Source organism: Carex rostrata, chromosome 13 (assembly GCF_964058835.1).
Source record: "Carex rostrata chromosome 13, lpCarRost1.2, whole genome shotgun sequence".
Lineage (NCBI taxonomy): Eukaryota > Viridiplantae > Streptophyta > Magnoliopsida > Poales > Cyperaceae > Carex > Carex rostrata.
This window is the reverse complement of record NC_135930.1, coordinates 964,145-990,486: the sequence shown is the minus strand read 5'-3', so window position 1 is coordinate 990,486 and position 26,342 is coordinate 964,145. Positions and strand designations below refer to the sequence as shown.

General features: G+C 36.3%; 1 protein-coding gene and 2 pseudogenes across 2 annotated transcripts; all 3 read right to left on the bottom strand.

Annotated features, from left to right (window-relative positions):
- Window positions 1-4,902: 4,902 nt before the first annotated feature.
- On the bottom strand, window positions 4,903-10,316 carry LOC144564418 (retinoblastoma-related protein-like; annotated as a pseudogene). The gene is made up of 9 exons (XR_013514626.1): window positions 9,889-10,316; window positions 9,049-9,271; window positions 8,679-8,859; window positions 8,434-8,584; window positions 7,755-7,827; window positions 7,115-7,291; window positions 6,484-6,603; window positions 5,608-5,749; window positions 4,903-5,285 (listed from the first exon to the last, which is right to left on the bottom strand). The product of XR_013514626.1 is annotated as a retinoblastoma-related protein-like (transcript).
- Window positions 10,317-11,432: 1,116 nt separating this feature from the next.
- Window positions 11,433-15,848, bottom strand: LOC144564416 (uncharacterized). Its single transcript, XM_078314010.1, has 10 exons — window positions 15,616-15,848; window positions 15,344-15,529; window positions 15,032-15,089; window positions 14,847-14,952; window positions 14,642-14,746; window positions 13,219-13,291; window positions 12,772-12,963; window positions 12,544-12,664; window positions 11,763-11,987; window positions 11,433-11,640 (listed from the first exon to the last, which is right to left on the bottom strand). The coding sequence occupies exons 1-10, from the start codon at window positions 15,684-15,686 to the stop codon at window positions 11,584-11,586; spliced, it is 1,194 nt and encodes a 397-aa protein (XP_078170136.1). The 5' UTR covers window positions 15,687-15,848; the 3' UTR covers window positions 11,433-11,583.
- Window positions 15,849-17,162: 1,314 nt separating this feature from the next.
- On the bottom strand, window positions 17,163-18,155 carry LOC144564415 (DNA (cytosine-5)-methyltransferase DRM2 pseudogene; annotated as a pseudogene).
- Between the last annotated feature and the right edge of the window lie 8,187 nt (window positions 18,156-26,342).

The following is a 26,342-nucleotide window of genomic DNA, read 5'->3' as shown; positions in this document are numbered from 1 at the left end:
AATGCTACCACATTTCAAAACTAAAAATAGATAACATTTCTTTGTTCTCAAAATAATTTCATCCTTTTTCACCCCAATCTTACAAAGAATTTCGAATATAATTTTAAGATGGAATAGTACTTTTTGTTCGCTAATTTTTGTTGTTGTTTGTATTAGAAAAAAAAATGTAGGAATATAATTTTAAGATCCGTCAAAACTTATTGTTACTTTGTAGATATATTTTGAATTTATATTTATTAACACCTTGTTTGGATGGAGAGTAGAGGAAGGGAGGGAATGAAAATGAACAAAAACTTTTCATTAAATCATGTTTGGTTGATAAAATTATGTAGGAGATGAAGGGTACACGAGGTGAAAGATTTAACCTTGTATCATTATAATTAATAGAATCGGTTAATTTCCCTCCCAAATTGGAGTGTAATGAATGAAAAGAAATTTTATTACAAATATTTTTAGAAAAAAAGACATAAATGTCCAATTATATATTATATATATATATAATTCTCATACAATATTTTTTTCTCAAACCTACAACAGACACCAAATTTCTCATTAACCTCCTAAATTTTAATCAACCAAACAAGAAATAAAATAGAAAGGAAAGTTAAATTTATTTTCTCTTATTAATCATCCAAACACAAAGATGCTAAATATGTTAATCTTCCTTTCTATTCCATTTCATTTATTTACTTCCCATTCTTTACTCTCCATCCAAATAGGGTGAAAGTAAAAAATACCGCTCAATGCCACCAGAATGTCACCTTTGTACAAGTCCCTTGCTATCAGATTTTGTTTAGTATATATATAACAGATTCATCGTGCTCATATATTGTTTCACGTATTTGTATGAAATATACACTAGAAGTGAGGCTCGCTTTGCTTCGGCAGCTATTGTCAAGTGTGTAACAAAATTGTTCATGACATTGTATATGAAAACAGATAATTAACTATTAAGATTAACAACTATATATAAAGTTATATCAATAGTAGACACACATAACAAAAACTGTACAACTACAACTATGACATTCATTGCCATTACATTGTAAGTATTGGCCTACCAATTCTTTTTGGGAAAGGGATAAATGCAATGTGATAGCATGTTATCCATGTGTTGAGCTACTGCCAAACAGAAGGTTTTTAGTATATTAGTTCCTAAATAGTACTAAGTGTTCTCTTCATCGAGACACCAAACAAAATGTTATTCATTCTGCCTTGTCTTTTGCCTTGCTATCTTCACCACTGCAAGAAAATGTGTGTCATGTAGCAGTCCTTAACAATAAAGTTTTGAAAAACACTTCCTGATATGAACAAATTATTAGGTAAACTAATGCTTGCTGGTCATACGGAGGTACAAGAATGAATCAACACATTGAATTAGTCTTTAAAATTGTTACATCAGCTTCACTTAAGCCTTACTTATTTTATTGAACATTTGTGCAAGATTTTGGATGCTACATGCTAGTACTATTAAGCTAGGACCGAAAAGTTAACAATTAAAAAAGAACCTCAGCTTTTATTCAACATTTTTGGCAGATTCTAGCAAAAAAAAAAAATCTTCGAAAAATTTTAGGAAAAAAGAGAGTGATCATTAAATATATCTCACTAACACGATTTCTTACATAGCTCTGAAAAAACTCAAGACTACTATATTACCCTACTCATGCACCTCTACAAAATAATGATGCCTTCAATCCTGTATGTGATGTCTATTCAAGGGTTAAACAATGAAAGCTACCATGTAAATGCTCAAATGGATATCTTTCTTTTCTTGTTTTGCGCTAGAAAATACTGAATATATAAACGTAAGGATTTGGTACTAGGAACACGTTCACACTAAATCAAAATACTGAAATCAATGGATGTACATACACTAGTGGAGTAAATAGAATCAGGATCGGTTATATACGGATATCAGTATCGGTTCACAACCGATCTTGATCAGGGCGTTACAGATACCAAATAAATCTGTATCGGTTGTTACAACCGATCCTAATAGTTACTATCTGGATCGGTTGTACTGTAGAACCGATCTAGATGTATATTTTAAATTAGATTTTTTTAAAATTCAGAAAAAATAGAATCATGATCGGTTGTACTGTAGAACCGATCCAGATGAATATTTTAAATTAGATTTTTTTTTAAATTCAGAAAATAACTATCAGGATCGGTTCTTACGTATGAACCGATCCTGATAATTATTTTCTGAATTTTTTTTTGTAAAAAATTCTATCTGGATCGGTTCTTACGTAAGAACCGTTCCTGATACTTTATTGAATTTAAAAAAAAAAATTTATTAAATGACCAGCTTCCATATTTATTTAGCTGGCCAAAATTTCAAATTATCACAAATCCTAAATTATCAATAAAACACATCCTAAATTAATTATCAATAAAACACATCCTAAATTAATTATATATCATACACATCCTAACTTATTACAAAAAAATCATGTTCATATATGCATGGAAATTCGAATAAAACACCCTAAATTGTTGTACTTCTTCTCGACTTAATTTCTTTCAGCAAAAATTGGGCCCACATTTGGCGAAAGTCGGCCAAGCGTTGTACCGTATATTTAGCGGGAATATCCTGCATTTTTAGAATTTGTGAAGAGCATATATATACAATTAAATTGTGTATTTTATTATATTTGAAGCAACAATGCTTATTTTTGAAAAATTTATAAATGCATATATACCTTCAATTGCGGAAAAACATCGAGACAGTGCTTTATTATGTCTTGCATGAGCAACATGGTATAATATGCACATTCCCAGCCGGCTGGTTGTTGTGGGCACTATATAACAAGTTTAAAAAAAATAAAATATTTGTATTACGAGCATACAAATGGCTTATATGTATATTCACAAATGTGTGCATCTAGGTCATTATAATCATATCGCAATAGAAACTATTACCTTGCAATCGTTACGAACCGTTAAAGAAGCACCCATTTCCCTCATGAAGACGCTGTTGAAATATGAAAACATTGAACAATCAGTACTTACGAGACATTTTTGAAATGATAATATAATAATAAAATCATTAGTATTCTAAAGAAGCGTAAAATTTAGGAAAGACACTTACTCCTCGATAGCAGCACTGATCATCAGCATTCTTTTAGACTTCTTATCGGAATCATACACGTACAATGCAGGTTCTCTTGGCATAAGCACGACCAATATCCAATGATTTCTGCATGTTAGGTTTGTAGCATGTCATATTATTCAATTTATATGAATTGAAAGAAATATAATAAAATTAGAAATGCTGCCGAAATTTTCTTAAATACTAAAACACGACTAACAAGTGGTCACATCCTAATTGAGACAAAGTATTCAAAGAGCAGTCCCAAAACGGGGACTATTCAAAATTAATCCCTAATGGATTAATTTTGAACGAGTATCATGACTTAAAGGCATTAATCATGCGGTTTTGGCTCTTAAGACAATACTCTAGCTACATACTTACTACAAATCTATTTAGTCTAGCTATCGAAATACACATTTATGCACAAAACTAATTAAACATGAGTTTTATGTTTTACTTACAACTTTTTTAGATGCCGTACCGAGTGAGATGAAGATCGCTGCACCAAATCTCTCAATAATAGCCAAACTACAAAATTAAACCATCGGAACCTAAATAAGAGATGTATATATATATAACATGGACTTGGCTACGGTGCTATATATGGGTTGCATAGAGGCCTCCCGTGCTACGGCTCAATATTTGAGTTTTCAAAATCCTAACGGTTGATCCGAACTGTTCATCTTGGTCTCCATATTAATATGTGTTTGGAGACCAAATTTTACATTTTTTGGAAATTTTTTACTATTGTTTTAGATTTATTGAAAATCGTTGTTTTTCAGACAAATCTGGACCATAAAAAAATAGTAAACAATTTCCAAAAAATGTAAAATTTGGTCTCCAAACACATATTAATATGGAGAACAAGATGAATGGTTCGGATCGACCGTTAGTATTTTGAAAACTCAAATATTGAGCCGTAGGACGGGAGGCCTCTATGCAACCCATAGCATATTAGCCAAATACTATATAACATATATATGATGCATGCTAGGGTATATATGGGTATATATTAAAAGCTCAAATATAGCATGCATGTGCAAATATAGTTATATCAAAAATTCATATATATCATGAATTTGCTCATCTTCACATATAAAGAAAAGCTTAAAATATAAAAATGTATTAAAACCTAAAAGATAGATTAGGGTTTATAAAATGAGCCGAATTAGAGCCTAAATTGTGCTAGATCTAACATCAAACTTGAGAAAAGAGATGATTAATCAGTTAATGAACCTGAGAACGAAGAGTGAGATAGATGATCAATGCCCAGTAAGATAGCTGCTGCGCCAAGCAATGGAGGAAGAAGAAAGAAAAATGATTCTGTGAAGAATCAGACTTCGGGATAAAGCTAAATATGCACTATCAGGATCGGTTCTAAGCTTAGAACCGATCCTAATTATCAAGTATCTGGATCGGTTCTAAGCTTAGAACCGATCCTGATACTTGATAATTAGGATCGGTTCTTAGCTTAGAACCGATCCTGATAGTATCTGGATCGGTTCTAAGCTAAGAATCGATCCTGATAGTGCATGTACTGTTCTTTCATTAGCTTTTAGTATCGGTTTTAGTGATAGAACCGATCCAGATAGGTATTAGTATCGGTTGGTTCGTACACCCGATCCAGATAAGTCGATCCTGATTCCTGTTTTTCCACTAGTGATACCAACTGAGGTGGTTATTTATGGCAGTCAAATCCTTTGAGGGTCTTTGATATGCATGCATGCTCTCCCCCACAGATGCATAGGAATCCATCTGCAATAGACATGGAAAAAAAAACTATTCAAAATTTGCCAGTATTACAATTATCCATTGAGGAATTCTGAAAAAGAGTATTTCTATTCAAAAAGTACAAGGTCTAAAGTAAATGAACAAAAGAATTTCAATTCATCCAGGATCTGGTCCCCACCCACCCATTTAGTGTACCATTACTGATTGGTGTGAAGTGTATTGGCATGCTAGACAAGTTTGAATGCCCAATAGAGAAATCACCAAGGAGATCTACCAGAATGCACTGGTACTATATCTGACAGCTGTAGTAAGGGTTTTCTACATGAGATTAGAAATTAAACCTTGGATGATCTAAGAGGAGAGACATAAATATTGTGGGAGGCAGAAACTTTCTTCAGAGATATATTTGGATTGTTTGGGAAATTGGATAGCCTAGGAGACCCAGACAGTTGTTGTTCTCCTGTATAGAAAAAACATAAAAATAGAGAAGAGATCATTTTTATGACAATGCACCACTGAAAAACAGTTGGCCAAGAGCTGGCTCCATTGCAGAGGCGTGACTTTTTTATGTTCTTACGCTTTTCTTTCTTTCTTTTTCCTTTTCTGGGTAAAGGGAGGCTATAGTGCATATATTTGGCCTGAAATTAAATAAAGCTGATCCTGCATTAGGAATTATGTTGATTTTTGTACTGCATTTTCAATCTTTGTGCTACCAACAAAAGTTGTTGAACAGTCATTGCTATAGAACAGCCCAACAGTGGTTATATCTATCTCCCACGTACCATTTGCTGTGCTTCTTTCTTCAACAGGCATATTGTTATGTTTCTGACGGGTTGGGTCCAGCTCAACTAGCAAAGGCTTGACGGTAGGGACAAACACCTCATTGTAGAAGGTTATTATATCCACATACTCCACTCCAGTTTTCTATTTCCAAGACAATTTACACAAGTTAGATACATTTATGAGAGCCTTTTTGCATAAAAAAAAGCATGTACTAACCTAATGGATATAGGGGCGAAACCAGAAAACATTTTAAGAGTGGGCTAAAAGAAATCGTAATTTCTCATGGGGCATAATCTCCAACCTATTTTGGCAAAGCAGATATTGCATTTTTATTCTAAAACATTATAGCAAAAGGAAAGACTTTAATCCATTTTTTTAGTAGGGAGGAGCAAATGCCCACCCTAGCAATACATGACTCCGCCACTAAACCATATGTACAGTTGTACAAGATATATATTGCATGGAACTTATATACTAGTTTGTAAAAGGAGCATCTATGGAAATCTGAATTGGTACAAGGGTGGAAATGCAGAATAAGTCTTAAAAGATAAACAGTTTGGAAGAGAAATATTGACAACCAGACTTATTTAACAACTTTAATAATCAACAACCAAATTAATCTAAATTGAAATAAATTTCATTCAATTTGAGAATCATTTGGCAACTGATCAAATGATGATAGATTGAGTCGTTCAATTCACTTGAAGAATGACAAAAAGACTTTCAAACTACACCAAATTTAGTGTGTGGCCTATCTAAACAATAGAGAACATATCAACAATTTTAATTTTTTATTTCAATAGGTGTTAAACAGTTATCGTGTTTGTTATAGTTTGTAGTCAATCTAACATATTCAAAGTCCATAAGGTACATACCCCACCATTGCTTTGAGAAGGCCAGTGAATGAAGACACTACGAAACAACTGAGATTTACATTGTGGTTCCTTTCTGCAGTTGAATATAATATCCTTAAAAGTCAAGCTCAAGTTATTGATCTACACAAAAAAACACAGAATTGTATCATGTAAATACAAAGTACTCGTTGAAAAACTTGCTTTCCATTTGATCTTTCCAAAATATCATAGTATCAGGTTTAGACCAAGGTGCAAGAGCTGGTCAAACTAAGCAGCCCATACCTAAGGGAAGAGGACGAAAGGCTATTTCGCGTGCCCCGTGAACCGTACAAAATACAAGCTATACACAGCTCACAAATTCTGACCCCTCCTTCAAATATTAAAGAGTGATTTGATTGGTAAATGACCTAGAATGACAAAATTTTCTTGCTGTTTCATTGTAAGGGACCCCATACTAAATGCCCCTTTTGTTTTTACCCCTATGAAAAAGGGTTTTGCCTCCTTTTTTTCTTAGTGCCTTAAATGCAACACAAGATAATCTAGCTGAACTTTGCCATTTATTACTATTAGTCCTTTACTTTTCTTGACAAGTTTAAGGAAAAAACCAGCTACTTTAAGTTCTGAAAGAGGTAAACAAATAAAAAAAATATACCTTGGAGACACCATATATGCTACACAAGATAATCTGATCAATGTGGCGGTTGAAGAAAAGAAATGTATTTTGTATAAGAATTTGTTTCACAAGGCAAAACACTTTCTTCAATACATCTTGAGATAGTCCCATTCTCTCACACATTGTTCTTATCCTTATTGCCGTCAGCTTTAAAATCTACATCAATTGACTATAAAATTAGTCAAATGAAAAGTTCAAGACATCTTACAGAAGAAGCCCTCTATTTTCATTATTGCCAGAAAAGAAACCTATACTTCAAAATAACTTTAAACTAATTGTGCATAAGCACAATTGGTGTTTGATAGAAATTTTGTTGAACACCCATGTCCTGCAATAATGTAAACAAAGCAAATGAAATTGCTTATGAGTTAATGGGATATTTGGCACTTTCTCACTATGCTAAATTCTCAACTTGCAACAGGAAATACTTTCATGCAAGTCGCAATTCTAAAAGTTCCTTAAATTAATTGCAATTTGATGCCATTACATAGACCCAGTCAATGCAAAAACTTCAAACTCGAAAGAAAAGAATACGTCAGCGGAAATGGTCAACTTGGAATGGAATACTTGAATTTAAGGCAGAAAAGGCTATATAATAGATTGAATTCAAGAATCAGACCTTGCAGAAGAAAATATCAATGTCGGTTTCTGCACAAGTTTGGCCACCTCCTGCTAGATTTGGCCTTGTTGGGCTGCATACAAACTTGTCATTATGTTCTTATCACTTTCCAACTTTAAATTCTTACGATATCATGTTATAGATTTACCCATATTAAACATGTAAAAACAAAATTTATAGCCTCCTATCCTGATGTCTTTACAAGTAGCCACCCAATATTCATTTTCTAAAAATGGGAAAGAGAGTGTACGGACAATGTTTTGAAGTTCTTTGGTGTGGATAACCATCAAGGTGATTAGGGCACCTCCATGAGGTACAAATAAATCTAGTATTCTAAGCCAAGTGCTAATTGAAATTTCAAGCAACAATTTCATACCAAGGTTGTATTTACTTGTTGGTATATTCTGGTTGGAGACCTCAAGAGTTTCTTTTTTTAAGGACCCATATGTTCTTCTTTGCAGATTTGTTCAACCAGATCAGAACATAACTATAAACCTAATGTAGGAAAACCACAAGGAAGAGACCGACAGAGTACCAAACAGTTACAATAAATTCTGCCATGTCTATTTTAATTACACCTCTAATGTCTGGCAAATGCTCAACATAAAAGTTATTATCACTACAGCCCAGAGTGATAGGCAAAACTAATTACATTAATAGATATGAGATAATCAGCAACCTTGCAAGAGAAGATTGAAGTGACAATAGCTTTGATTTGAGGGGACTACAAACTGTCTGAAGGTATTCTCTTAATGGCGATTTTAATTGGGTTTGATCAACCAGTAGACTTCGTTGTTCTACACGCGGCCTCTTCGGTGACTGCAAGTCCCCTTTTTTATCAAAAAACAATAACAACATAAATTAGGGTTTCTTTGCATGTCTTTGTATATGTACACAGGGTGCTATAGTATATTTAGTACTCACTAGATAAATAGTCTGTCTTTGGAAATGGCAAAGGCGGGAGGCCAACACTGCCATGTGTCAAGTTTAGGTTGGCTGCAATCGAATCAAGAGATGGCATCGACTCAGCTAACAACCCGAGCCTGTGTATTTCATCAGCAAGTCCTGGTCTTGCCACAATCAAGGAGTTGTACAAGGCCGACCCCTTAAATAAGCATATTTGTGCTTGTTACCTAACCATATTTGTGCTTGTTACCGCATAGCCCAAATCTTAAATAAGCATACTACACATCTATTTCAATCTTATGGGCCTACACAGTGATAGAATCAGTTTTGTGGCCCATAATTGGCCCTTTTTAACATCACTTTGTTAATTGTTTCTGACAAATACGACCTGTTTGTGCATACCAACAAAAAACCAACTTGAGTGCTCTCCTGAGAGTCCATCCCGGTGATGTTTGTTACTCCCTACCAAATTATTACACGGACTCCCTCCGATTACTAAGTCGATACCTCCGTATCATGCAATAAATCTCGTCAGAATTGCATTAGTTACACATGTTACATCGTCGATTTCTTTGACCTCTCCCTCCTGTCCCGTATGGTCCCACCAACCACTCAAAATGAAGCACCACCTCAGCACCGCCAATCCCGGTGAAAAGGGACAACACTCTGATATCTTTTGGGTACAGTTCTTGAAGTATTGACAACTGGTACGCAACCGTATCAACCTGAAAAGAGTTCCTCAAAGACAAGTTCCATTTTTTACACTTACCCAAGACACACCTTATAACTTCTAGTGGTGGCGGCAATATCGAGTGCCAATGCATGTCTGAAGGCAGTTGAACTGGGTGTGGGTGTTCCATAGGAGCCAGTGTTTACATGCGGAAAGGAACGCCTCCAAAATCATCATCGGTGGTGTTAGTTCCAAAGGAAACCGATTTGCAATCGGTATGTCATGAATATATCCCCTCTTCTATAACAAGCTGAGAAGTACTTGAAGTCTATGTACTAAGGTGGAATGCCATAAAGGAATCGAGAAATGGTTTGCCACACCCCTTTCGAACTAAGTGCAATGTTTTTATAGAAGAAGTAAGGTGGGCCCTATGCTCTCCCTCCGATTACTAAGTCGATACCTCTGTATCATGCAATAAACCTCGTCAGAATTGCATTAGTTACACGTGTTACATCGTCGATTTCTTTGAGCTCTCCCTCATGTCCCGTATGGTCCGACCAACCCCTCAAAATGTTGCGGTTGACGGCTGATATCTCAACTGAGAGGACTACTGTCGTCTTTATCCTGAGTCGATGAAGCACCACCTCAGCACCGCCGATCCCGGTGAAAAGGGACAACACTCTGATGTCTTTTGGGTACAGTTCTTGAAGTATTGACAACTGGTACGCAACTGTATCAACCTGAGAAGAGTTTCGTAAAGACCTGTACCGTTCGGTATGGCTGACACCATGGGTATGGTCTCGTGGAAACCCTAACAAGAACTTCGCTTCATCAGGCTCGAGCGAAGCAACTTGGTTATGACCAACACATATCAAGTTCCATTTTTTACACTTACCCAAGACACACCTTATATCTTCTGGTGGTGGCGGCAATAGCGGGTGCCAATGCATGTCTGAAGGCAGTTGAACTGGGTGTGGGTGTTCCATAGGAGCCAGTGTTTACATGCGGCATCCAACGGCTATGTTTGAAGGCAGTTCCATAGGAGCCAGTTATAGTTTGTTTGGCATGATCTCCATTCTTGAGGGCATCCAACGGCTATGTTTGAAGGCAGTGGGGAGGCAAGAGCGCAGAGGCCAGGCCAGCTACTGTCCTTCTATTTTGTTTGTTTTCTTCACTGTGCCGTTGATCATTTGGAGATGAAGATACCTTTGCATTGTGTAGGCTTGGTGTTATGGACCATACATGAGAGTTCTTGATGGTCTTTGGTGAACCGAACCTTTGAGCAAGGAGCAATGCAAGGCGCGTTGCGCATTCCATTCAATTCCAGCGGATTTTGCCTTGAGCGCTGATTGGTTGATGCTTGGCGGGTCCCATTTGTCCTGTTTAATGAGAGGCATAGTTCACGCCTCTGATTTGAACCACACCGAAGTGCTAGGCCCAATTCGGCCTGTGCAGCAAATAGGTTTATTTTTGCTTAATTCGGCCCATCAAAGCAAATCAAAGCATATCTATTTTAATTGGATCACGCTTATATATTAAAGCAAACCATAACAGATCCATGTAGCGATTTCATTTCTTTGCTTTAAAACCGTGACTCAACTTGGAGTTCAATACAATCAAATTCGACCTATATCAATTTAAGGCCGTGACTCAATTTGATGATTTAAATGAGTGCACCCATTTCAAACAATAATGGACACCTCCATTTCTCATTTCATTTAATTTTCAAAATTCAATAACTCTCCAACCATTTCGAGTTAAGAGATGTATGATATATTAAAATTCACGGTTTCACATGTAGAATATTTTCATGTATTCTAGCATGCCATTATCCATTCATTTTTGGAGAGCCTTTATGCATGTTTGGCATTTTCCAAGTGTTTTAACATTGTCATTTCTCATTCATTTAATTTGGCAATATTTTAGGGTACAACAGGTTTAGATCCACATTCAACATACGACACTAATTGATCTTTACTTATTTTTCATATTTTTGAACTTGTACATAATTTTTTGAAATATTATTGACACCGATTTTTGAAATATAAAAAAAAAATCATAAATATCTTTCTTTAATTATAATTTTTCATAACTATTACTACTACAGTACAATCAAACATTCTATCCCACACAATTCCGTAACAACCGAACATGCCCGTAACAAAATCACCCGCACGAGTGGGGCATCTACATAAGATAAATTAAAGCCTCCTATAATTTAGTACTAATCAAAAGAGTGAGGTACAAATGTAATCAGCTACTACTTTTCAGTGCCATGTTTTGTAGAAGGTATGATGCCTTGTTCCGAACCTATAAAATATAATAAAGAAAAATAAATCAGTACTAAATAAGGTTTTTATGATCCTGAAAACAAAGAAATAAATAGGATAGCAATACCAAAATATAATGAAATAGAATAGCAAAAGGCGTACCTTGGATGGGTAAGTCCTCCAGTCGGTGCTTGTAATTTGAGTAGAACAATTGCGAAGATACTGGCACCACAAGTCGACTACTTTAGATTTCTCTTGGAATGGGTGGTAAAGCAAGAGATGGTTCTCTGTTAAAACCAAGTAAATATAGAGCTTGAAGAAATCACAGCTATTTCCTTCCAAGTTCACTGAAGCAAGCAGCTTTAGTATTTCCTCAGCACTTTTTGCCTAATATAATAAGATGAATTTAGAAAGAGTCCAAAGTGAAGAGAACCGTGATTTGAACCGTTCAACATGATCTCCATATGAAAATATGGAAATATACCTGTTTTTAGAAGTTCTTTTATTATTTCTTAAGACCATTCAAAAGTATTGATTTTCTACCTATCTAAAATAAATAGTAAAAAATTCTAGAAAATATATAATTTAGTCTGTAAGTACATTTTCATACGGAGATCATGTTAAACAATTCAGATTGACTGAACTTTGAAAACACAGATGTTGATCCATAGTACAGTGTACAGACCAATATGTGCTATGCATAGTATTTGATTATCAAATACTAGTTTTCGTGCTTGCAAGTTAGGATTTAATACTATCCTAAAATCTCAATTCAAGACCAACAAATTCCATGGAAACAAAAAACTAACATTGAACTCAAATGAAATTAAAGAATATATATATATATAATCGTTTCAAAGTGTAAGACAGGTCTGCAGAGTGCCAGAGTTATATATACGTCAAAAAGAATCAATTTTGAAGAAAGAAGAAGAATTGAACTTACTTTGTTGTCAAAACAAACAATCAGTAAATGAAGTGCAAGCTGACTTTTAAGATACTTGGTTCGATTATCTGATCCAGTGATACATTCAACAATTCGTAAACAGTTCAGATCCTTTGGTACCCTGCACTTGAATAAGAAACTATAAATCATCACCAAGAAATTTGGTTATTGAACCTGCTAGGAACTGGCAACCTTAACGGTACAAAAATAGTGTGGCAAACCTATTACCTGAGAGCAATAGACGCAGCTACTTTTGCACAGCTGTCTTCCCATTCAGCATCCAAAAAGTAATGGACAATGGAGTGGAAACATCCATTTAATTCCAACGCCAATCCGAGGAGATGCCGATCCAAATAGAACCAGATGACCACTTCCAGCAACTCTTGCATTTCAGTAGAGGAGAAAATCTGGTACCTGTTTCTGAAAGAAAGAAAAAAAATGCGTGCTGATACGATAACAAACTGTTAATAAGGAATGTGGGTACTAAGTTTCATTTCCCTTTCAGTTTATAACTTGCTAATATAAGAAAAATATAGGACCAAGGCACTTCGCCTACAACTTTTTAAAAAAAAAAAAAGAAAGAAGACAAAAAGCAAGAGTAGCAGGACAACACCTCACTAAACAATAGTTATCTGGTAAGGTATCCATCTCTCCTATCAGTATTGCAAAATTTACCTAATTTGACAACAGGCTGAAAGAGCTCTGATCCATGAACAAATATTCAGAGGTGGCCCTTCACATGCGCCATCTGAAAACCAAAAATTTAATCACGTGACCTCGAACATTTCCAGATAGTGCAATAACTTGAATAGGCATACAATTTCAAGAAAAACCAATTTGAACCATTTTTGTTTTTTGGCATAAGCAACCTAAAAACAAATAGTTTCTGAAAAAAATTGACCCTGAATGTTCACTTAAGCACCCAAGATCAACTGAACTGGTGCAAGCCGACCATAAAGAAGGGAAAGGAACATTTTTATTAGTGAACAACAAACAAATATGAAAAAGAACAAAAAAAGAAGAACTTTTGCTGATGTATACCAGTGCCCAAGAATATTACTAAAATCCTTGCAGTATAGCCTACACTGACCTTCGGAGATCTCACAATCAGTGCCATTGAATGTGGGGCATAGATAACCATAGTTTCAGATAGCATCCTTTAGTACAGTATAAGAAGGTATCCAGCCAAGTTTTTCCAGTGATTGATCACCCTTAAAGTTTATTTAAAAAGTAAGGTCCTCTTTGTACTTTTCCAATTTGCAATTAATATGCAGCAGCATGCGACATGACACCCCACTACCCGCCCAAAAAAAAAAATAATAATAATAATAATAATAATATAGTAAATAAATAAAAATACCTGGTAACCTTGCATATTACCATCATGCTCAGTACATGTTTCATAAACTGTTTCTAGTTCAAATAAATTTATGCTATGGGAATGAGACTTTCAACCAAAACGCCTGTCCTTTTGGGTCTGAAGTATCCCGAATTACAATTTTTATTTTGCTTTTGACTTTCCCTCCTTTTATATTTCTTACTAATTTACTATTAAAGATCTAAAGTTGTCCTTCAACTATTTCTGTAAATTCTGCTTCTGTATTATTTTTTTGGATTTCATTGCATAGATAAAACCAAACAATGCAGCACGATTACTCTATATAACCTAATTAGTCGCGCTGCATCACTCATATGTTTGATTGAAAGAAATTACCACTGAAATTATATTTAGTTAGAACTACCTTATTTTCAGATCTGAGAATGCTGCACCAGAAATCACATGCTGAGACATGCAAGTCTTCCGGGTTTAGGTATTGAGGAACACAAGTCTCCACAAGTCTCCACAACAACTAAATGGAATTCTAACCGCTAGGTATTGAGGAAAACATATCTGGTTAGCAGGAAGTTCAAATTTCATTTACAAAAAACTAAACAAGCATAATGTCAGGCCCAACTTGGCTAAGCAGAAAATCAAGAACCATAGTTCTAACCCAAACAGTGGCCCATCAAGTCAGCCTTTACCAGATTGGATTGGGTCAAGTCAACAATTAACAACCATATAAAAAAGTATTGCATCATTTAGAAATAAATCACTGACTTGTATGAAATGTCCAAGAAGCAATAGAATCTTCTAGAGAACCTGTTGTGGCGACCAAGCATGACAGCCACCCATTAGTTAACAGACCTTCCAAAAAAATTTCAACTACATCAATAACAAAAAAAAATATTGTACATTAGTAATATAAAATGAAAATTAACTTGCCAACAGTTCAAAGCTAGTATGAATATTTGAGGATACAAACCACTTTCACCATTCGAATCGAAAATGGAAGCGAAGCCAGTTCCAGAAAAATGCCCAAAAAAGTCACTGTTTGCAGTCACTGGTTTCTCCAATTGTGGAAAAGCTTTCTGAAATTAGCGACTTTTCAGTACCAATTGATCATATATAAATATTCCTAACTCAAATTTAAGTAGAGAAAAATGGTACCTGCATACCAAAAGCTCTACGACCCCAAATAGGGTATTCATCCTCAGAACCAATCTCACTCACCTGTGAATTTAAAACTAAGCTACATGACACCAATACAGATTACAGACTGTAATGGAGATACTACTCAATTCTGGTAGAAATGTATCAGCATGGCTATGTACTTACCACAGCACTACCAGTAAATCAGTAATGGAGCTTGTTAAATTTAATTAAATATGTCTATAGAAGTAAAAAAAAAAACAAATTGGGGTGTAACAATAATCCTGTATAAGTAACGATTATAAGAAAAGAAAGGTAAGAAATTGACACTTGTCTTGTTTCTCGCAGACCTCGACAAACTTGTGAAAATAAGTTTCAATCTGCGCAAACCGCTTGTCATCCTCATCTGAGTCATACCCGTTTGTCGCTTCGAAATGCCTAGAGCACTTTTCCACTGTTTTCCTTTTTCTTTCATAGAAATCACTTAACAGATCATCCAAGCCAATCGCTCTTTTTCTATACAGTTCCGCAAATGAATACAAATGACACAATTAGAAAACAATCTAATACAAAAAAAAATGATTTTCTCCAAGGAAGCGTACCTTTTGGAGGGGAGGCGAGGTGCATGGGAGAGGAGGTGATCTTCCTGTTCGAAATCAAGAGGCTCTTCCATCGCGACTCAATTGCCTCCAAGAAGAAGAAGAAGAAACGAGAAACGACTCTCTCTCTCTCTCTCTCGTTCGCGCGCTCGTGTGGGGGAGGAAAGAAGTTAAAAAGGGAAAGCGGAAAGACGCGAGCGGGGTGGGAAGGGAGATTGGCCGGAAGAGGGTTTGCGCAGTTTATCCCATGTCTAGGCCTCTGGGGAAGAGGAATCCAAATCCTCTGAGGTAACATAATAGTTTTGTTTGAATCATGACCGTCCGATCGGAATCCGACTAATCAAGTCGGACGTGGACGAACGGTTAATAGTCGTGCAGATTCTGATTCGACAGTCCGGATCCAAACAGAAATTTTGTGTTACCTTAGGTGATACGTATTCAGGGGAACAGTCCGGATCCTCTGAAGTAACTCAATTTTGAGTTTAGTTTCTACCGTCCGATCAAAATCCGGACCAATCCGATCCGAGATGGAATGCACTGATTCCTTAATATTCGTGCCGAAACAGATCTGACGGTATAGATTAAACACAAAATTTGAGTTACTTTAGGTGACTGAATACTGTCTCTTGGGTACACCCAGTAGTGTATTGAAAACGGGTCGGACGGTCCGGGCCGGGTCAAACCTGCGGCGGATAACGGGCAACACGAGTAGAGTAGCACGGTTTTTTTTTTTCAAAAACTCTATCCGGTCAGACCCAACTCCCAGGTAGCACAGGTAGACGGATTGCACGGTCCGGGTAGCACGAGTCTGGTCCTGTCCGGACAGGGGGTTTTTTTTTTTCTGTTTTTTTGTCCTTTTTTTTCTTTTTAAATCAATAAAATATAAATAATCGATTGAAACCGTATACGGAATTTCTGAATTGTTAAACCATTGATCAAGTTAAATTATATCAACACTAAATCCAATTTTATGATATGTTTTTTTTGTGCTACAATGGTTTCTTGATACGTATCGTTCTTCCGCATAAGTTATATGCACTGCAGTAACTGCCTTTATAACTCCTGGTTAAAGAGAGCGTTGGACAGTACCAACAATACACATCCCTTATGTAGAAAAATAAATATCTCAACCAAAGAATTCTAGACACAATGAAATATCAATGACACAGAACACAATCCATATGATATTTCATTCTTGGGTCTGTCCAGTGCCATACATCTCCATGTATGCACATGTGTGATTAGATCGATAACTCCTTATCGTATAACCTATAGAACATGGCCATCATCTAATCACCACACTTATCTTATATGGTCAACCAGTGTACCTTTGCTGATTGCCAAGATAAGAAACATTTAAGAGTAAACAAATTTATTCATTGTGAAGTTCTACAATTTAAGTCATCAACCCAAATGATCCACTAATATGAATACTCAAGGTACAAAATGATAAAATCATTCACTAATAAACTAAACATATCATAGATATGATCTGGGTCTAGGACACCAACACTAACACTCCCTCCGATTACTAAGTCGATACCTCTGTATCATGCAACAAACCTCGTGAAAATTGCATTAGTTACACGTGTTACATCGTCGATTTCTTTGAGCTCTCCCTCATGTCCCGTATGGTCCCACCAACCCCTCAGAATGTTGCGGTTGACAGCTGATATCTCAACTAAGAGGACTACTGTCGTCTTTATCCCGAGTCGATGAAGCGCCACCTCAGCACCGCCGATCCCGGTGAAAAGGGACAACACTCTGATGTCTTTTGGGTACAGTTCATGAAGTATTGACAACTGGTACGCAACCATATCAAACTGAAAAGAGTTCCCCAAAGACCTGTACCGTTCGGTATGGCTGACACCACGGGTATGGTCTCGTGGAAACCCTAACAAGAACTTCCCTTCATAAGGCTCGAGCGGAGCAACTTGGTTAACCAACCCATATCAAGTTCCATTTTTTACACTTACCCAAGACACACCTTATAACTTCTGGTGGTGGCGGCAATAGCGGGTGCCAATGCATGTCTGAAGGCAGTTGAACTAGGTGTGGGTGTTCCATAGGAGCCAGTGTTTACATGCCGAAGGGAACGCCTCCAAAATCATCATCGGTGGTGTTGGTTCCAAAGGAAACCGATTTGCAATCGGCATGTCATGAATATAACAAGCTGAGAAGTACTTGGAGTCTATGTACTAAAGAGGAATGCCATAAAGGAATCGAGAAATGGTTTGCCACACGCCTTTCGAAGTAAGTGCAATGTTTTTATAGAAGAAGTAAGGTGGGGCCTGTGCTCTCCCTCCGATTACTAAGTCGATACCTCTGTATCATGCAATAAACCTCGTCAGAATTGCATTAGTTACACGTGTTACATCGTCGATTTCTTTGAGCTCTACCTCATGTCCCGTATGGTCCGACTAACCCCTCATAATGTTGCGGTTGACGGCTGATATCTCAATTGAGAGGACTACTGTCGTCTTTATCCCGAGTCGATGAAGCGTCACCTCAGCATCGTCTTCGCGAGACTCGTCGATGCCCATAGGTGGGTCTATGCCAAGTGTGTGATACCAGACTCAGCATGTAACTGAGTCTGAAGGCGAGCCCTCCTCTCCCAAGTGGGGTGTTCGATTCCCGTTTTTATCCGCGTGTAACACCGTGAACTTTTAAAATTCAGATTTAATTAAAATAATAAGTGGTTAAATCGAATAATATATATATACATATATACGAAATTAGTGACGTGGATGGTGAACAATAATTATACGATTAATTGTGTTAAGAAAGAGGAGCAATAGGTGTTATATAAATCATTTAAACAATATCGAACAAGTGGAGGGTTTATTTTGCAAAAAGACCACTTACAAGTGGGGCCCCTTTGTCATTCTTTCCTTCCCCCTCCTTCCTTTCCCTTCCTGCGTCCCCACCCCTTCCTTTTCTTTTCCTCTTTTCCTTTGTTTCCGCCAAGAGAGAGAGAGAGTGAGAGAGAGACACCCCGGTGACCGTATTGCGCGAAAACGGAGATTTAGGAAGAGGAGCTCAAATCTCGCACATCCATCCGTTCCATTGGTAATTCCCCTTCCTATTTCTCTCTCATTTCGTGATTCCTTGTTTTTAGGGTTTCGGTGAAAACCCGTAGAATCGTACCAAATTGATTATTCCGTGCCTTTGTTGTTTATATAGTGTAAATTGACTGATTCCGTGTTCCAAAGTGCAACCAAATTTCAATTTACGGATTTTTCCCAAAAAAAAATTGATTTGAGGGTTTAAATTGTAAAAGTGCCGGAATTTAATAAATTGACCTATGGATAGATCCTAACGAGCACGGCTAGCGGGATTGACGAGCTTACCGAGTCGCGAGATCGCGGACCCTCTACGTGCTGTTGTTCGTACAATAATCTTTTACGTCTATTTGACTAATTTGCAAAAACATACAATTATTGAATTTTACGATTTCTCCTATTTTAAGAACATATAGGTCCAAGAAGAGAAAGAACTGCGATGAAATATGCTTGGACTGAAGAAATCACGAAGACTTTTATCAAGAATATAAAATGTAAATTCAAAAGATTGATAAAGTATGTGTGAGGTTGATCAAAGTGGGATAAAACGTTATGAACGTTTACAAAACGTTGGTAACGTTTTATAATGATCAGAAGCTTTAATAATATCAAAAGAAAACCAAGTTATAACGTTAGAACGTTTTATAAAACGTTGTAACGTTTTACAAACGTTATAACGGTTATGAAACGTTGTAACGTTTAACAGGCTCAGAACAACTGAAGAACAGGTGTTCAGTATAAACTAGAAACGTTGGAACGTTTATAAAACGTTGTAACGTTTTATAAAACGTTGAGCAACGTTTTACTAAGCTGTCAGAGAATTAAAACCCTAAATCGCATTTGAATAAAACGTTGGTAACGTTTTATAAAACGTTGGTAACGTTTTATATCAAACAGCTCATTTTTGAGCTGCCACTATAAATAGATTGAGGGGATCACTTTCAAAAGTACCTTAGCCGACCCTAATTATTTAAAAAGTGATTTTCTGAGAGCTTAGAATCCACCATTGTTGTGAGAGCCTATAACTTCAAAATCCCTCAAGCAACCTCAACCTACTTCACCAATCTAGCTATAGATTAGGTTAGAGTAAGCTATTGAGTGTTTCTCTTGTGTTCCTAGATAATCGAGACCTTGTTCTCACCTCTTTGAGTTGGCCGTTTGACTTCCCGCTTGGTGTGTAAGGGCTCAACGGTTCACAAGTTGTAATCCTTTCGTATTGGGTAATAGGAAGGCGCACCTCACAAGGTTGCGAAGCCCCGGAGACGTAGGCCTTTGTTTTGCCGAACTCCGTTATCACCCCGCGTGTCAAATTTCTCTAAACTCATCTCTTTACTTTCAATTGCAATTTAATTTCAGTTTTTGAGCAATTAGAGGTGCCCCTAAGTGTAACAAAGTGGTATCAGAGCAAGTTACTCGAATTAAGACACACTTAATTGGAGATTAGATCAACTTGACAAATGGCACCTTATAGATCCGTGAAAGAACCCCTAATTTTTGGTACTACTACCAAAAATTTCATGCATTGGAAGAAAACCATGATCAATTACTTGAATATCCTTGAGGTATGGTATGTGGTTGAACAAGGGTATACACCAACATACACAAGTGTAGCTACCGAGGGTTCAACCGATGCCAAAATTGAGACCATCGTTTCCAAACAAACCAAGAAAGACAATGATCTAGCAACCAATGCCATATTCAATTTGGTTAGTGAATCGGTAGCCTCACTCTTTGGTAGTGCATCAAGTGCGAAAGAAATGTGGGATGCTCTTGTAAACCGGTATGAAGGGAATACCCAAATCAAACGAACCAAAATAACCGGTTTAGAAGCAAAATTTGAAACCTTTAAGGTTGAAGATGGTGAAAGCATTGAGGATATGTATAATAGACTTATGCATATCCAAAATGAGTTTACCGAATTGGGAGAACCACTTTCTAACAATAAACTTGTAGGTAAGCTATTAAGGGTGATGCTCATGAGGGATAAATGGTCCGGGTTGGTGAGTGCTCTAGAGGCAATCCAAGGCACGCACGACACATTCACACCGGATGACCTCTATGCTCATTTTAGGAGTTTTGAAGAAAAACTTCGACAATCCGGTGATTTGAAGCAAAGCTCAAAGTCCAAAACCGTAGCTTTTCCGGCACAAAACCGAAACTTTCCAAGCTCCTCAAACACCCGTATCTCAAATGATCAATTTATCAACAAAATTGATCATGAAACATCCAAGGATGCTCTTCTCTTATCCAAGATGTTTCAAGGAATGCTTGATTTTGAAAGAAAATACAACAAGGAACGAGAAGAGAAGAACAAAAGGGTAATGTGTTTCGCATGCCATAGAGAAGGGCATTCAATTCAAACATGTTTCAAGCTATTTCCACAATTGAAGAACACGGATGGCGAAACACAACAAGATAGAAAACCAAGACAAAAGTATGACGGGTATAAGAAGAAGAAGGCCAAAGCTTTGCAAGCCTTGTTCTCGGATAGTGAGACGGAACAATCCGACACGGAATCGGATAATGAAGAGGAGATCAACCTTGCATTGATGGCAAGTGTAGATGAAGATTCCTCAAAGATTGACATAGACTCAATTATAGCTAGCAAGAACATCACCGATGAAACAACCATCAACTTTCTCATGGAGCTTGTTAAATCAAGGAATGCCAAGAAGGGAGATGAAGGAGTCAACACCTCAACAAACTTTGCTAGTGAGGTACATTCAACTCTTAGTCTGGATGGTTATGAGACCGAACTTGAATTTGTAAATGAAGGTGGTGAAGAATATAGTGGTGAAATTGATATTGAAAATTGTATCATCACAAATGAGACCAATAATGACTTGAATATGAATCGGTTAGATACCAATGATGCAAGCACTTTCAATAGTGAAATTCTAATGCACTATGATAATGAATCTAGGTTGAAATCACTCCTTGATGAGTCAAATAGAACCTTAGTTGAGAAGGAAGGTATTATCCAAAAATTAATTGCAAAAAATGACATGCTAGAACTTGAAAATAAAAAATTAAAAGTATCTCACTTAGGTGAAATAGGCATTTTAAAAGTTAAAGTTCAAACTTTGGAAACCGAAATTCGGGCATTGAAATCTCCTAGTGAATTATCAAAAGTCACTAGTCTAGATCCCTACTATGTGAGCAAATTGATAAATGATCAATCCTATTATAAAAATGATAGAGTTGGTCTTGGATTTGAGAAGGGTAAATCCTCACTTAAATCTAATCACATGCTAAGCCCTAAAGAAAAAGGGGAACATTCTCAAACTTCAAGTATTCCAAATGAAAAACTAAAGTTTAATTGTGAACAATATTCAAATTATCAATTCTTTACCAAAAATGGTTTGACTCCCTTGAACAAGGAGTCATCCAAATTGAAGTCCTCTCATGCCTCAAATGATAATCAAGATAAAAAGTCACCTAATTATGCATTTAGATATAAGTATAATAAAAGAAATTTCAAGAACAAAAATACTTTTCAAAATAGTGATAAGAACATGTTTAATCCAAAGGGGTCAAACAAAACTTATTTCAAAGGACCCGATGGATGGTTTTATGAACTTAAAAATAAAAATGCTTTACAAAACCAAACTCAAAGAAATGGTGTAGCTAGAGATGTTCCCCAACATCACAATAGATTTAATTCTAACAAAATCAAAAGTGTTGCATTCAAAGTTGCAAATAGGTCACATGATAGTAATAAGAGTAGTGTATGTGAAGTGAAGTACCAATCCATTCTCAAACAAGGTTCTACTACACTTAAGCAATCGACTACAATATGCAACTATTGTTGTAAATTTGGCCACACTTCCTTAGAATGTGGATTTAGGAATGTAAACAACAAACATAATGTTGTTTGGGTTCCTAAATCTATTCTATCTTAGGTTCACACTTAATCTCCCCTAAAAGTTTTAAAATTGCCAAATACAAAGGGGGAGATTAAAAGCAAGGTATATGTTAGTTACTAACTCAATAATAACTAATATATACTTTGTAGGTGTGTTTGATTTCATCTCAAAAGGAAAGTGCTTGGATCATTGATAGTGGATGCTCACACCATATGACCGGTGACAAATCAAACTTTAAATTCTTAGAACCATATGATGGAGGTACGGTTACCTTTGGAAACAATCAAAGGAAGAGCTCTATTATTGGTATAGGCTCAATTGGTAACCAACACTTGACCATATCCAATGTATATCTAGTTGATGGATTAGACTATAACTTACTTAGTGTAAGTAAGTTATGTGATTCGGGATACTATGCCAAATTTGATGCTAATGCTTGTCACTTAGTTAGATCTTCGGATGATGCTCTAATCTATTCGGGTAAACGAAAGAAAAATGTGTATTACTTGTATTTTACTCATTTTGATTCCGGTGAAACTTGTCTAAGTGCCGTATCTAGTGGATCATGGTTATGGCATCGTAGGTTAGGTCATGTTTCAATAGATACCATTAAGAAATTGATCAAACTAGACCTTGTGCGTGGTTTACCAACACATAAATTAGAACTTGAAGGATTATGTGATGCATGTGTTCAAGGTAAACAAACCAAGAGTAGTTTTAAATCCAAAGACATGGTTTCAACCGATCAACCTTTGCAATTGTTACATATGGATTTATTCGGACCAATTAGTGTACCAAGTTTGGCCAAAAAGAAATATGCATATGTAATTGTAAATGACTATAGTCGCTTTACTTGGGTTTTATTCCTACAACACAAGGATGATGCAATTAGCAACTTCATTGAATTTTGCAAACGTGTTGAAAATGAAAAGGGGTCAAAAATCATTAGGATTAGAAGCGATCATGGGGGGGAATTTGAAAATGCAAAATTTGATCAACTTTGCTCTAAAAGGGGATACAAACATGAGTATTCGGCTCCTCGCACACCTCAACAAAATGGGGTAGTTGAGAGGAAGAACCGAACCTTAGTTGAGCTTGCCCGAACCATGCTAAATGAATACTCCTTACCCAAACACTTGTGGGCCGAAGCGGTAAATACGGCATGCTACGTGGTAAATCGCGTAAGCATAAGGACCATATTGAATAAAACACCTTATGAGCTATGGAAATGGTACAAGCCTAAGATATCTCATTTTAGAGTATTTGGTTCAAAATGCTTTGTTCTTGATGAATCTCCTAAAGTAACTAAATTTGATTCTAAATCTATTGAGGGAATGTTTGTAGGATATTCAAATTCAAGTAAAGCCTATAGAATTTACATTCCATCTCAAAGAATTGTAATTGAATCCGTGCATGTTAAATTTGATGAAAATGCTAATCAAAAGGTCGAGAAAGGTATTGAGATTGTAGGTGTTGAAGTGCCAATTCTTGATCAAGATGAAATTGAGACAAGAACCGATACAATTGAGGATCAACCCGAGCAAACTCAACCCGAAATGGATGCAACCAACATTGTCGAGATGGATCCAATAGTTGAAGGAATGCAAACCGAAGAGATGCAATCTTCACGAATTGAGTATCAAATTCCTCAAGACCTAAGGGAAGTATCTTCTCATCATCTTTCTAATGTAATTGGTGATCCTAGGGAAAGAGTTAAAACAAGATCCGAATTAAATCAAATGATTGGTCATTGTGCATTTGTATCTCATATAGAACCTAAAAATTTTAAACATGCAAATATAGACCCAAATTGGATTTGTGTCATGCAAGATGAACTTGCTCAATTTGAAAGGAACAAAGTCTGGGAACTTGTACCTAAGCCAAATGATAGAATGATTATTGGAACCAAATGGGTCTTTAGAAATAAAAAGGATGAAGATGGATATGTAATTCGCAACAAAGCTAGGTTGGTAGCTCAAGGGTACAAACAACAAGAGGGTATTGACTTTGAAGAAACCTTTGCACCTGTAGCTCGTCTTGAATCCATTAGAATGCTTTTAGCATATGCCTCAAACAAAAATTTCAAACTATTTCAAATGGATGTTAAAAGTGCATTTTTGAATGGATTCATAGATGAGGAGGTGTATGTTAATCAACCTCAAGGCTTTGTTGATCCAACATTTCCTAATCATGTATATAGACTCACCAAAGCTCTCTATGGACTCAAACAAGCCCCTAGGGCATGGTATGGTAGATTAAGTTCCTTTCTAATTGACAATGAATTCATTAGAGGCAATAATGATACAACTCTTTTCACTAAGAAAAGAGATGGATCACTTTTGGTGGTGCAAATCTATGTAGATGACATAATTTTTGGTTCACCTAATGCGGCACTTGCCGAGGAATTTTCTTCTCTTATGAGTAGTGAATTTGAGATGAGCATGATGGGTGAATTGAACTTCTTCTTGGGGCTTCAAATCAAGCAACTCATGGATGGCACATTTGTGAGCCAAACCAAGTATGCGAAGGAATTGATCAAGAAATTTGGGATGACCGAAAGCAATACAAGCAAAACTCCAATGGCTACGAATGCAAATCTTGACTCGGATCCAAATGGCACATCGGTGGACATCACTCAATACCGAGCTATGATAGGTAGCCTACTCTATTTAACTGCTAGTAGACCCGATATAATGTTTGCGGTATGTCTATGTGCTAGGTATCAAGCAAATCCCAAAGAATTGCACTTGAAAGCCGTTAAAAGAATTCTTAAATATGTCAAGGGTAGTTTAAATTTGGGATTATGGTATGGCAAACAATCGGATTTAGACTTGATAGGATATGCCGATGCCGATTTTGCCGGAGACCGTATGGATAGAAAAAGCACAAGTGGTACATGCCAATTTCTTGGTGGTTCACTTGTATCTTGGTCAAGTCGCAAACAAACCTCGGTTGCCCTTTCCACAACGGAAGCCGAGTATGTAGCGGCCGGTAGTTGTTGCACACAAATTCTTTGGATGATTCAATCCCTAAATGATTATGAAATTCGCTTCCGCAACGTACCAATTATGTGTGACAATACTAGTGCCATTATGATATCCAAAAATCCGGTCCTTCATTCTAGAACCAAGCACATAGAGATAAGGCATCATTTTATTAGGGATCATATAGAAAAAGGTGAAATTGAACTCATACATATCGACACCAAAGAACAAATTGCCGATATATTCACAAAACCCCTAAATACACAACAACACAATGAATTGAGATTTAAATTAGGCATGCTTGAACTTAGAGAATAGTCATATTCATAACTTATTTCAAAATTATTATTTGCAATCAAAATAGGTCATTTAAGGAGTGTTTTAAAGAAACAAAACGTTATAACGTTTCTGAAAACGTTCCTAACGTTTTGTGAAACTTCAAAAAGTCCGAAAGCATTATAAAAACGTTACATAACGTTTTATAAACGTTATAAACGTTTTCACTTCCAATACTTAGCCAAAATATTGACAAATTACAATATAAACGTTGTAAACGTTTTGAAAACGTTGGTAACGTTTTATTAGACTTCAAAAAGTCTGAAAGCTTCACAAAAACGTTGGACAAACGTTGCACAAACGTTCCAACGTTTTCAAAACGTCACAACGTTTATACAAACGTTGCAACGTTTGTCTGACAAGGGACCAAAAGTGCAAAAATTACAAGTGAAAACGTTGTAACGTTTTCCAAACGTTGGTAACGTTTTATGAGACTTCAAAAAGTCCGAAAGCTTCACAAAAACGTTGGACAAACGTTACAC